The sequence below is a fragment of the Motacilla alba genome, chromosome 1 (genome assembly GCF_015832195.1).
Source record: "Motacilla alba alba isolate MOTALB_02 chromosome 1, Motacilla_alba_V1.0_pri, whole genome shotgun sequence".
Classification (NCBI taxonomy): Eukaryota; Metazoa; Chordata; class Aves; order Passeriformes; family Motacillidae; genus Motacilla; species Motacilla alba.
Genome location: NC_052016.1, coordinates 93,164,013 through 93,177,872, shown reverse-complemented (window position 1 = coordinate 93,177,872; position 13,860 = coordinate 93,164,013). Strand labels below are relative to the sequence as shown.

At 34.3% G+C, this 13,860-nt stretch overlaps 1 protein-coding gene across 1 annotated transcript in view; it reads left to right on the top strand.

Moving 5' to 3' along the window:
• The window catches only part of VWA3B (von Willebrand factor A domain containing 3B), a 61,119-nt gene that overhangs the window by 36,799 nt on the left and 10,460 nt on the right, over positions 1-13,860 (top strand). Inside the window, 7 exon segments of the mRNA XM_038154545.1 lie at positions 659-786; positions 1,882-1,988; positions 2,638-2,834; positions 3,743-3,913; positions 8,173-8,291; positions 11,062-11,112; positions 12,283-12,502. Of these exon segments, the coding sequence (XP_038010473.1) occupies positions 659-786; positions 1,882-1,988; positions 2,638-2,834; positions 3,743-3,913; positions 8,173-8,291; positions 11,062-11,112; positions 12,283-12,502 (993 nt within the window).

Here is a 13,860-nt window from a genome sequence, read left to right as displayed (position 1 = left end):
AATTAGAATGAAGATGTGAAAATAATCCAGCTCTTGAAAAATGTCAGTGTACTGGGCAATTTCAGTGATTCTGCTGGTGGGGACTGTGTGACACTGCTCACGTTGGAAAAATGAGGTTGTACATCTCCAGACTTGGACGTGGGAGCCTGTGGTCCTGTGGGAGCTGTACAGGGATGATTGTTGGAATTTCCTTCCTGTTTCCTCCTCTAGCCTAAATGATTCCTAGTCAGTTCCAGTGTTCACTTGAAGAGTATGTTTTTTGCTTCCTTGGGCCTGGGACAGTATGTGATACAGCTGAATAACAGGCTACCCCTTGTAATGTACAAATCTTGTATTGTATTGTATTTATTGGCTTATTTTCTTGCTTGCTTTTAATGAGTGGAGCTAGTGACCTCATGACCTTATTCAGAAATACAGCTGTTCATATCTCAAGGGGTAACTGGCTAGTTAGGGAATGCTTGCCATTTTCCTAGAAAGGAAGAATAATTTGAAAGGCTATAATGCCAAACACAAGAGCCTATCTCAAAAAGTATACAAAATTTGGAAGCTGTCCTGAGTTATTAGTAGGAATTATTATCAGAACTTGCATCATTTCAGTTCAGAAATGAAACATATTTTGGAGTAATTGTACTAAAACATTTGATTTTCTTTTTGTTAGAATAAAGACATACATCTTTTGAAAAAAGAAATTGATCAAGGAGAGAAAGATCTAGAGAAAGTGAAGACCTTTCATGAGAAAAGTCTGATGATGAATTCTTATAGTGAAGAAAATAATCCGGAGAAGAAGTATGTCCTCATTGTGTTATTATGTTAACAACAGATGTGAACTATCTCTTATATTTTTCCTTTTTTAATGATGGTTGTTGCTTTCTTACTCTTAGGGGTTTTTTTAACAGCCAAGGTAATGGAAAAGAAAAATCTGGGAAAATTAACTAATACTGAGATGCCTGAAATGAAATTATCTCAAATATACCAATAGTCTCAACATATTATGAATAATTAGAGCAAAGAGGGGAAATTAATTTTTTTTTGGTCTCCAACACATGGTAAAATTGGTCCATCTGACCTAGAGAATTCATGAAAAATTATTGTCATTTTGGTAGAGCTGGCTTGATACCTTATGACTAAATGGCTGCTCATTGGGATATGCTGATTGAAACATGAATCATGTACAAATACACTTGTGTGTTTATTTGTGCAGTGGTACTAGAAATTCAAAAATGCATTAAAATAAATCAGATTTCCAAAGACAAATCTATTTAAAACAGTAAAGGAATGAAAATAAAGTAAAAATTATTAAAAGTGGACAGTGATATATTATGACTTCAAGTATGAAAGGGCAGCTAGGATGTCCAGTATGAAAATATTTTTAAGTGCTTATTTCAGAATTTGCACGTTTTATGTTTTATTAATGCTGGGACATAGATATATATGTGTATATATATCTGTGTGTGCATATGTATGTATGTGGCAGATAATCTCATTGCTGATGGTAGTTACTTAGCCCTGGGATCCAAAGTAGCTATTAAAGAGCATTCTGTTCTTATTCCAAATACATGAGATTGTTATCTTAAAAGTAATGAACATATTTTAAATCAATGAACAAATTACATTTAAATTATTTAAAAACCCAAGAATATTTTAACCTGCTTTAAACTCTCCTTTGAAGTGCGTATTAGTATAACAGAGTAAATATTTTGCACTGTTCAAAGCATTTGAAATCAGTGTTTAAATTGTCAGGAAACTTCAGCTTAGTGTTTTTTAAACTGGTGTTATATATTTGCAGTAATTTCTTTTTGTCACTTACAAGCTGTAATCACAAGCAGACACACACTGTGTCCCTGTTTCTAAACACATTGAAGAGCTGAGTACTTCTCTTAGGAGTAGGTCTTGCTGTGCTTCAGAAGAGCCATCAGTACCATCACATGAGCAAACCAGGCAAAGCTCTGCTGCCAGTCCAGCCCAAAGAAAGAAAGCATTATATGCAGGTGAGACTCACATGAGCTGTAATTCTCAGCAGAATTCATTCACTAACTTGAAAAGATTCTGTTGCAAATAGCAAAAATTGTCCCACGTTTTGGGAACAAATTAATAGTTCGCTGACTTAAGTAATTCATAATTTTGAAAATCTAAACTTCTCTTCATCTCTACTTATTTGGTGCAAACAGACAAACGTCTGCTCATTTGTGCTTTGTCACAGGCCCTGCCATGAAAAAGTAGCTATTTTAGAAGAATGTTTTGAAAGCTCTGTAAACAGGTTTTTAACACTAGATATTAAACCCTGATCTCTTTTTATTCTACGTAAGTACATAATTGGCAAGAACAAAGAGGTGATCTGTATTGTACCAATTGCATTACTTACACTAATGTTTCCCCTTACTACACCCATAATACTACATTTCTCCTGGAAGTGTCCTTTGTATGCAGTCTGAAACTAAATTTAACCAGCTGAAGTAAAATAAACCCTCATCTTTGGGGAAAACACAAAGTACAACTAAGTGTTGAAGTAGTTTTCTGCTTGATGTATTGTGTAGGCAGTCCCTTAAAAACCGAATACCAAAGAGGAACTCAGAAATCTCAGGCATGTATTTGAGCAGTAAGTTAGCTCTTCCTTTCTTTCTTTTTCAACAACTACAGATCAAACAAAGACAAGTCTGCAAATCCTGAACCGTGGTGTGAAATTAAGGGAAGAAAGCCCAGAGGAAGGAGTGTCTCCAGAGGAAAAGAGTTTTTCTGTCAAAAAGGGAGTGAAATGTACAACCATTTTCAAAGGCAAGTTGACAGAACAAGAAGTGTCGGCTGGGAAAGATGGTAAGGATTCTCCCATTACATTTGTAACTAATGGTACCTCATTTGAGGCAAAACTGTGCAGATCTGCAGAACAAAGGACTGAAACTCAACAGACATACAGAGTTGGACATGAAGTTGGGTATTGTGACAGTGTCCTTACAGCTGTGGCCAGACTCTAGTTCCCAAACTAGCCTTTTACAACTGGGTTTTCAGTTGACTTAGAAATACATCCAGATAATATTAGTTTCTTTCAGTAATTAGTCCAACTCTGATCTTTATGATACATCTTCTAAATAATTCTAAAACCTTACCTATGACACTTGAAGCTGTTTGACTTTTTTACATTTCAGCATCTTATGTTTAGTTTTTTATATATCTTTCATAGACATTTTCATAGTGGTGTACCTTAAATTAGCTACTCCTGGCCATCTCATTAGTCTTAGTACATGGTGTCACATCTTGACTTGGGAAATAAGCTGGTTAATCTTTGGTCTTGGTAAAAAATAAATAAACTGAGACAAATTTCAGTTTAAAAAACAAATTTCCTTCCTATTTTATAAATTTCCTCTCTGGCTGATTAGGGCTCATGAGGCATATAGTAGCACTGTTACTATTGATCAAGCACCAGGCAGGTGAGGAAAACTACTTTTCACTGATTAATTTAGCAACTGAAATGTTGTACAGTCGTTGTGCATGATGCTGCTTGTAGGCTCGAATAAAAAAATGGTGCTATTGTATGGTGACTTATTTATGCATGTTTTGTGTGCACAAAACCTCTGAGATAACAAAATTCAAATGTTTTCTCTTAGATCTGAAAACGCAGAATGTGGAAGGGGCATCCGAAAGGTATGTGTGTGCATATATAAATGCATAACAAAACTTACAGTTTAGGTATTTTCTTCAGTCATTTCAAACCTTTCAAATGTATTTCTACTTGAGCTACATCTCACAGTCTCTCTTTTCTAGCTCTCTAGATGTCTCTTCAGCTCTTTGGTTAAAGACTCATGGCTTGGCTGCTAGGCAGCTCACCATCATGGATGCCTTAGCTCCTGCAACTGTCCTTCACAGTACAAAATACATCGCAGTTCTGGACAAGCATGTAGTTTCTAAAGTATTTGATAAGGTAAAACTCCTGTACTGTTTGAAAGCTAGAACAAAACTTGACAGTGTTTTCAAAAGGTTTTTTAAAATTAATTTCTGTGAATGTCATAATAACATTTTCTGGTATTGTAGATTGTTGATGTGCACTAAATGTGTCATGCATATCTGAGTGTTCATTCATGCATCAGTAAGAAGATAAAACTGACAGTTTTGTTGATGTCTTGCATACTTTACCCTTAAGTTCTTTCACTTAAAATGTCAGTGATGTCAGCTGATGTAGCTGATGTCAGTGTGCAGCCATTGGGTGTTTGGCAATTTCTTGAGCATTGCATCCTCCACTGATACTTACTGATTCACTGGAGGCTGTCTATTATTCCATAAAGTCATCTGCAAAAGAGTGCTGGTGTGCATTTTGTGGATTTGTGCATTCTCAACTTTTACATGGGACTACTAAGATATTTTGAAAAGTATTGTCATTCAGGAATTAAAATTAAATTTTCAGAGCTGTAAGACAGTTGTAAGATTCTATAAAATTGTGGGGGAATTTTGTATCATAAAGTTTAAATTGCTATTCCACTTACAGGAAATCCATTTCATGGCAAATTACTCTAATTTTTCTTGTGTGATGCATCCTGCCAAAGTTCTATGAATATACTCCAGCTGATTTCAATTAATAAAAAACTATTTCTTTAAACAATGCTCAAAGAAAAAGCTAACCTTTTTTTTAAATAATAAAGAAAGAAAAAGGGATTTGTAATAGAATGTGATATAGAACTAAGTAAAAGATTTATAGCAGATGTACACAATTTTACATTTTAAACTATTCATGCTTGTTTTTTAAATTTAGGAATGGGAATTTTTGCTAAAACATGCAGACTATAGAAGAAAAACCAGTTCTTCTCTTTGGTAAAATCAGTTCTCTCTGTTTACCTCTTTGTAAAACCAAGTCAAAATCAAGATCTGTAAGGATTTTTTTAAGTGTGATTTTTTTAAAATAGAATTAAAATATGTCTTTTTACATGAGAACATTTTTAAAGGTACATTTTAACATTTCAGATGTAAAATAGCCATTTTTCAAAAGAATGCAGACATTCAATAATTACAAAACTGTGCAAAACAATCTACCATAAATGTCAAACAAAAGACATTGAGAATTTCACAAAACTCTTACATCTCCTTTGTGAGCAGTCACTTCTTTTTCCATCTTCATCTGAATATACCTAAAAGATCCTCTTTCTTCCATGTTTCTCAATGAAAAGCCCTTTGAGTCCTTTACAGGCAACTCTTGCAAAAAACAAAGCAGTCTGTAAAATAGAGACTTTCAAAGACTGTCTTTGAAAGTAGTCTAAGCTATGATTCAGCAAGTACTATTTACAAGTAGTTTTAAATAGCAATTCATAGGAACTCCTGGTAGTCTAGTTCAGGACTGAATTAAGTTCAGTGTTATTTGAATTAACAGGTGCTGTACAGAATCCAAACAGTGGTCCATGGGCTTTCTTTAGATTCAGGGATGTAAAGGCAAAATAATAATTTCTGTAATTTCTTCATACCTACTAATCTCCATTAGTTGTAATAAGACACTCAATGTCTCAGGCAGTGGAGAATTATTGTTCTCTGTGTAAAGGAATGGATTTTTCTGGATCTGAAGCTGAGTATGGAAAAGAAAAAAAAGGTTGAGGGTTGCACACAAGATGAAAGCAGTAGAATTTTTGAGCTACAGAACCCACTTGAGCTCAAGCTTCAAGACAGCATATCAAGAAAATAAGGTGAGACTAGACAGTGAGCTTGAATGGGAGACTTTCAGGATCTTGATTATTCCAGTACTTAAGAAAATTCCATTGAAGATAATAAATGCACAGATAATTTTGCATTCTTCCTTCTGAGATCTTAGTTTTCTTGGTGTGGAATGCAGACATCCTTGTTTGCTTTTTAGGGTATAATATAATTTTTATTTTTGGCCTTTGCCAGCAGTGGTGATGGAGTAAGTTTGAACAGTTTTCTTATCTTGGAGATGCAGGAAGAAAAAGGTTTCCATGACAACTGTTCATTAACAAAAGGCTGACCTGTTGTTTTCAGTTCTGTGCTATCTGTCAGTTTCACCTGAGTTATTTCAAAGAGGTTAATGTATTAAACTACCCATCCAAGTTCATATTCAGAAAAAAAATATAATGGCTTGGGAGCTTGTCTAAATTATGCTGAATTAATTCGGGGGGAAACCTTCCCTGTGGAATCATGTAAATATATGTTACAGGCTGTGACATCTAAGTACAGGTTTGCAAGTCATGAAGTTTTGGCTCAGTGCTTTGCTCAAAAGAATTAGATTCAGCCAACAAAAGCATCTTTCTTTGGTCTAAAATAAGAAAATTTATATAGGGTTATTGTGCTTTGGTTTTGTCTTTAAGATTTTGAAATTCGGGCTTTGAAATAAAAGCCATTTTTAAACAAGTGAATTCTTTTAGTGTGAAAGTTAAAGTATGCAATTTAGAAAATGGGAAAACATTTTGGCAATAAAAAAATTTCTCGGTGATTCCTATCAGCTGAATCTGTCAAATTTCACTTGACTTTGTGAGCAGTTTTCATGGTTCTCAAATTATGCATAGTATTTCAAGTTTAGTATTTACTAAGAACATATTCCATTCTGGCTTTTGTCTTCAAAAGCATAATAATGTGTTTATGCTTGTATGGTCCTTCTATTCTATACAAAGTATTTTATAAACTGTATTAAATATTCATGCTGCAAATTATGCTGTTTGTACTTGAACCTCCTCAGAATTTGTGAGGCTATGTAGACGTGGGCTCCTACATGGTGAGGCCCTGCTGAACTTCTGTTACCTTGGTTTGAGTAACATCATAGACAACAATCGTGGCATTACAGAACTTGAAGAGGGGTCATCGCTTCCCTGCCTGTCAGCTTTCAAACTTCACCTGGAAATGACAAGTAGCCAGATATCACTGCTCAGAATTATGGGCAGAGATTTACCTCATCTGTCTCCAGCAAGATACTTTCACTGAGGTGTTCCCATTGTCTTTAGCTTCTAAGTGATTTTAAGATTAATTTCATATTAGGAGCTTTGATGTGGTCTGGCACTGATGTGACACAGATTTATTAATCAGAGAGACACTGTCCTTGGAAAGAGAGGGTGATATAAAGCCACAATGCTGCTCCTAAAAAATGATTTTTGTTGCAATATGAAATCCAGCTATGCTGAGATGATTCAAACACAAGTAAAGCACTACTGAAAAATCTTCTCAATTAAATAATTCTCTTTATTGTTCTATATTCTGATCATTTGTCTTATTCCCCCAACAGGGTTTTTAGTTTAGTGTAAATTGAACCTCATTCATGTTTTTCTCATCTATATCCTGATCTCAGACAGGCACTTGGGGAAGACTCTCGCTCAGTCATATGCATTGAAGACAGTTATGGGGAGAGTAACATTCTCTTTCCTCTCCAGTTCTTCCTTGGATTTCTTTTTTTGTTTATATTCAGCATCAAGACATTGATATGTAAAACAGCATTTTGTTTACAAACTACTGAATAATTTAAGAGGCTGAAAGATGGTGGGACTTTGGACTGAGAGTTTGGAAGGCATCTTTCCTCCTCTTTAGTCATCCATTTCTAACATTTTCTCTGCCTTTTGAAGATCTACTTGCAGTTGCATTCATTTTTATTTTAATGAAATTGACTTATGTAGGTGTTGTATTGGGAGATTTGAAAAATATAAAGTTCCTGATTCTGATGAACCTGATGACAGTCAAGACAAGTTTCGGTGACCAATGTCCACCTTGTTTGCTCTTTAGTGATCGGTATGATGGTGAGAAATATCTCTCTACAGCTTTACTACTCTAATTCCTTGCAAAAGAAAGTCCTCCAGAAAAAAGAGCATTAAATACATTTAAATATCTACTCTCACACCTGTATGCTACAATTACATGCTAGAGAGTATGAGAGTGTTTTAAGGCAGTAATGACTGGAATATGGTCATACACTAGACATATTTGTTTCCTTCTGACTTACATTATTAGAGTGAGTTGTTTGACAGTACTGATTTAGTTAGAATTACTTAGTAGTTAGGAATCTTAATTTGTAACTTCTGCATAATGAGATTGTATAATTTTAAAAGAACTGGCTGGAAACTGTGTCTTAATTCTGACATTTGTGGTGCTTAGATTTTTCTTTCTGCAGCTTCCACTGTTCCTTCTGGCTGTTCTGAGCCTCGGCATTCAGTCATTCATGAATTTGTATCATAAATGATATCTGTGTCTTTTATTGTATAATAGATGTTACCATTGGCCCATGTTAGCAGTGACAAGAAGGGGATTGCACTAATTAATCCTTGGGCAGTGAATCTTGAGGCCTATAAAAAGAAGCTGGAACAAGCAATTAAATCCTATGAGAGGCAAGTCTACTCTCCAGAAATTTATTATGGCTGCAGTCATGTTTCAGTTTTTTTCTCAGGTACTCAGTATTTCCTTACACATGCTTTGGTCAATACTGATAATTCTGCTTGTTGACTCACTTTAATCCACCATCAACACGTAGGAGAAATTTTATTTTCTTTAAAAAAATGAAAGCAGAATGTAAACTCAGATAATAGGCAAAGAGATAAACAACAACATGTTGCTCATATTATGTTTTTTCAGTGACAAAAGCAAAATTCTTTTACTTTCTGGGAGCAAAGCTGAAACCAGTCATCCCTCAGGGTGAATTTGGCCATAAACATACAATGCTAGCCAGACTGGTAGCTTAAAATTAAGCTCCTGTATCAACAGGCTGACACTTAATTTAAGCACCTGCTTTTTGCTGCCATCTGTCTATCACCCAACTATGCATGCAAGAATATAACTGAGGCACCAATAAGAAACTGACAATTTAAATTTGGTGGATTTTTTTTGAGAGGCATATGTATTGTAGTTTTGAATTAAATGTTAATAAAAGCACAAGAGAAGTAAAGAGGAAAAAGGCATTAGCTCTCTAAACTACTTCTTTCCATGATCCAACTTTATGCATTTTTTTAAAATAATGAAATTGACTATGGTGTGATTCAGTAAACATATGAGAGCTTTTGACTAGAATTATTTTAGTAAATATTTTTAGGCTGTATTCTAATAATGTTTACAAATATAATTATTTTATATGACCAAAACCCCCTTGATGACAAGTGTTTAGTCCTTGTTTTTTTATTAATTCCACAGGGGATCTTTAAGGTTTGAGATTGTTTTCCTTGGTAGCTATATGATCATACCTGTTCTTTCTAAAGCATGTTATAGCTTTCTTTTTTGATCCCATTATCCTATATAGATCTTTTGTGATAAAATCAAGAATTTTGATTTGAAAATGTCTAGTATTAATGGAGTTCAGTGAATAAAATCTCTTGTTTTCTTTGTTCTGTCACTGAGACAACACTGTTGTTATCAGGCTGATGAAGAATTAATAGAGATTGATTTGTCATTCATTTTAATAAAAGGTTCAAGTGGTGTATTTGTGATGGTGAATTCTGAAAAAAATTCAAGTTTTTCATTGTTTTGTCATACCATTGAATATTTTACATTTACTGACCTTGATTTTAAGGGAAAGAAATTAGTTTTCTTTCTGGTTAAACTTTGATAGCATTGCCACAGTCTCCCTAAGACTTTGGTGATAAGGATTACTGTTTACTTCTGTTTACCAACAGAGATCAATGAATCAGTGTATTTACAACAGTAGGATTGAATTCCTACCTCCATGAAAAAGAGGTATAGAAGACAAATCTACCTGAAGATCCTTCTAATTGGCAGTGCAAATAAAAAAGAGATCTCTTTGCTTTTTCTCTACATGTGAAACAGCAAGCCTGTCAATTTTTTTAAAATCTAGATGTCACAGCCCTTTTCTAGTAACTGAACTTCCAAAAGCTGCAGTTCAGCTTTGTAAGTACTGGTTGGTCACAAATTTATTTTGACATATGCAGATGAAACAATACATCAGGGCATCTAGATTTCAAGCATGGAAGCAAACATGCCAGTATTTTCCCCATATGCAGATTGAGTTTAGCATCAGATTTAGAGGGAGAAAAGTGGCAAAGGCAGAATTTCTGTGGTCTGACAAAGAGAATATGCAGTGTTAAAGGAGAAAACCACTGAAAGCTTCATAATGTGTATGATTTTGTAGAGCCAGAAGCTTTTATAACCAACTTAGTTATGGGTGTGCAGATTTAGAAGGATGAGATAGGCATTGGAGCATGCTGAGACTGTATATTGGGAATGAACTAAGTAGTTTGTATTGTAAAAATGCTGGGATATAGTTTCTGGTAGATAAAATGAATCATCAAGAATTTAATATTCAGAATCTATTGTTAATGTGGGTTTTTTTTGGGCATGCATCAGGAAATCTGGCAAGACTACTCGTAGTCAGTCAGGTTACAATCTGAATTTTTCCTAGTGATGAATTGGTTCTCGTATCCAAAGGAAATTTGGAATTTTTTTCTGGAATTACAGTAATTGGAATGATTAGTAAAGGTTTATTTCTATAGCCGAAATAAGGTAATTGAGTGATGATGGCTTGTTTGGGATTTTAAGCTAGATGATCTTATAAGAGTTCAAAATTTCTGTCTTAAAAAGAAAAAGTAGAAAGTTTAGTGGTGCTTTTAAAAAATCTCACAACTGCATTGCTTTGGGATAATCATTTCTGTTTTCCTGTAAGTAGTTTTTCTTCATAGCCAGAGTTTAATGAATTAGTAACCTGAATGGCACAACTGAGGGGTAATCTTAGAAGGGAAAAAAATTAAAAATTAGCATTACTACATTCAGACTACATTTTCTGAAAATGTTTAATTGGAGAAACTGTGCAGCTCAACTCGCATTTAATCAGTTTTGTTATTTGATTTAACTTGCTGGTGCTGAAGACAACCATCCATAGAAAATCCTGGCAGAGAGTAGCAGTGATTGCCATTAAACCTTCTATGACCCTGAAATAGTCATGCTGTTATTTGATGGAAGATACTGCTTTCCCATCTTCTTTTGCAGTTGATAATTTCATAGCTGAATGATAAGGATACAATTTGATGATACAGTCTGCTTGGAATACAAATCAGTGCAGATATCTTAAGAAATTGTGTTTATTTGCTAGTTTTGAGATGATCAGCTGCATAAGGGACTGCATTCCCTCAAAAACTGCTTTCCTTTTGTTAATAGGCGCCTGAACCTAGTTATTTGGAGAGCACTATCTCAGGAGGAAAGAGACAAGTAAGCTATCACTTTTGGTTTTCTAATGTACCTCTGAAGGTCATAAATATTTGGTAGGTTGTTATCACTATTTCTATAACCAACTGGTTTAATTTTCAACTATTTAATAATTATACCTTGTTTTCAAAAATGTAAATATGATATGGAGTAATATTAAATTCTAGACCTCCTTTTTATGGTGCTAATTATTTTTGAAGGAAAGGATTTGCATTCCATTTGAATGTTGCTTCTCTATCTCTAATCAGTGTCAAGTGCAGGGCCTTGGGAGGGCAGCATGTCATTGCTTTTGACATCAAAGTAAATCTTCTCCCATCCTGTAAAGAGCTCTGTAGTGGCTGGTTTGTTAAGGTGTAATAAGCACCTTTAAAAGCATGTGCTGGAACTGTATATTATTCTGGAAGTTTGTACTATGTTACCCTATTTTTTTCTATTGATTTAGAAAAGTAATTGCTGTATAAACATCAGTGAAGTTAGCATCTGTTTGTGCCAGAGAATAAAGCGGAGATCAGTTAATGAAAACTGAATGTGCCTGAAATAGTTTTTCTCAGAAAAATGGGAATGCAAACTAGAATGCTTTTAAGAAGACATAAGCTAATGAGTAAAAAACCTACAGTTCTATAATTAATGAGGAGAGCTAAAACCTCATTCTGGTGCAGAGAGGAAATTAAGACTGTTAAACAAAGCAGCATGTAAGGAAGAAAAAAAGGAAATAGTTGTCTCTTGATAGACAATGAGTTGCAAAATACAGAAATTTGACAGGGTGTCATCCAAAATGTTTCATTATTGATAACATATGGCAAATTATGCATGTAATGAAAAAAATGTCATAGCAATTGCACAGTCTATTGCTAGAGAAGCATATAAATCATTAGTATTGTGCATAGGTATTAAAATATTTGATTTATTTTTCAGAAATTATGGCTCAGACACCTGAATTTCTCTGTGGCTGTCTTTCTATAAGATATAGTTATACCAGGTGTGATTGTTCGACCAAACACAGCAGTATCTGCATGAAATGCAAGAACTTGTAGCATACAGAACATAAATTAGGCAAATCTGATTCTTTCTTCTGCCTTCACAATTTGTGACTCTATCTGTAGAGCACTGATGTAATTAAAATTTTTCCTACTTGTGATTATTAATTTCTTTAGAAATATTTATTTTTTTAAGATTTGAAGAGGATGGGCCAGTCCAATATATACAGCATAAAGAAACTTTGCTGGAGGCTTTAGAGAATCTGGGATGGCCAGTTTCCTATGAAGATGTAAAATTGTTAGAAGATGAGATATTGACAGCATTAACATATATACAACAAGCCTCTGATCTTCAGGAAACTGTCAAAAAGGAAATTGAGAAAAGCTCAGAATCACACATAAGCAACAATAAAAAGGTAATACATGGGAAGGGGTTTTTTCCCCCCCTTAGATATTCTTCTTCACTATGTACCTCTGAAATATTTTTTTTCCATGATCATTGATGATAAAGTAGAATTGTAGCATGATGCTAAATAAAATGGATAGAGGAAAGAAGGTAGTTAAGAAGAGAGTAAGCTTTCAATTACTTTTTTTAAATATTGGGGAAATAGCAGTTCTGAAGCTTCAGAGACAGCCACAGAAATCATGCCTCTTAGAAATAAATCACAGCAAAGGATCTTTATCTCTGCTGTAATGACAGCAGGAAAGAGAAAGAACAGATATATTAAAGGCAATTTAGATACAAGATTTGTGGTTGGGTTAATATCTGATAAACAGGACTAAAAGATATTCTAATATTGGAGTAATTCACTGTAATCTTCCATGGTACATTTCTTGTAAAAGAAAATATAGAGAGAAGAGGTGGGATTCAACTTCATTTTTGTACACTTAAATTTAACTGTCTCTAAAATGTGTGTGTGTGTGAGCTGGTGGGCAATATCACAACATTGTGAACTGAGTCAGTGGCATCTGGAGCTCAGTCTGAAGTGGACACCCACTTTTGGCTTGGCAGAGAGGCTTATTTTCTCTCTCCATTTCATTAATAAATTAGTCTGGCATTAATACATTAGTCTAGCTGCTCTGTAACTGCATTTGAAATTAGTATTTTTCTATATACATATATATGTGTTTGCGTTTTCAGTAGTTTTTGAGTTTTTAAAGACTGCACATTTGAAAACATTTTAATATCTCCATAAAACAGATGATCTTGATTGATTTTACACTAGTTTGAAAATATTACATTGCTGCTAGAGCTATTTTGATTATTGATTTACCTATGCTGTATAATGCCCCAATACAAGAGCAGCAGAAACATGTTTATGTTTCATTTGTTGAGTGTAATTTTACTGTTGCCTTGGAACAACCAGTGTGTGCTCTCAGACATGATGTGATTAACATTGTGCAATCACTTATCCCGAGTCAACCTGCTTTAGGAGTCTAATCAGAGCAGCATCTTCAGTAATTGCTAATCTGCAGCTGAAAGGCTTCAAGAGTGAGAGGCAGAAATGCAGATGTAATTAGAATTCTGTTTATGTAGCAGAAAAACAATGGGAAAAAAGAAGAAGAAAAATGGGAAGGCTTTAAAAAGTTTTGTTGAAGGTTTTGCCCAACTGCGATGTCTGCCCACAAAATGGGTCTAGAGAAATAAACTGCCAACTGAAATACATTGCAGCTAGGAAATAGCTGATATGGCACTGAATGAAAATTGTCATTGTGACATCATAGAAAAATCACAATTATCCTGAAGCTACTCAAAAAAGCGAGTTTTTAAATT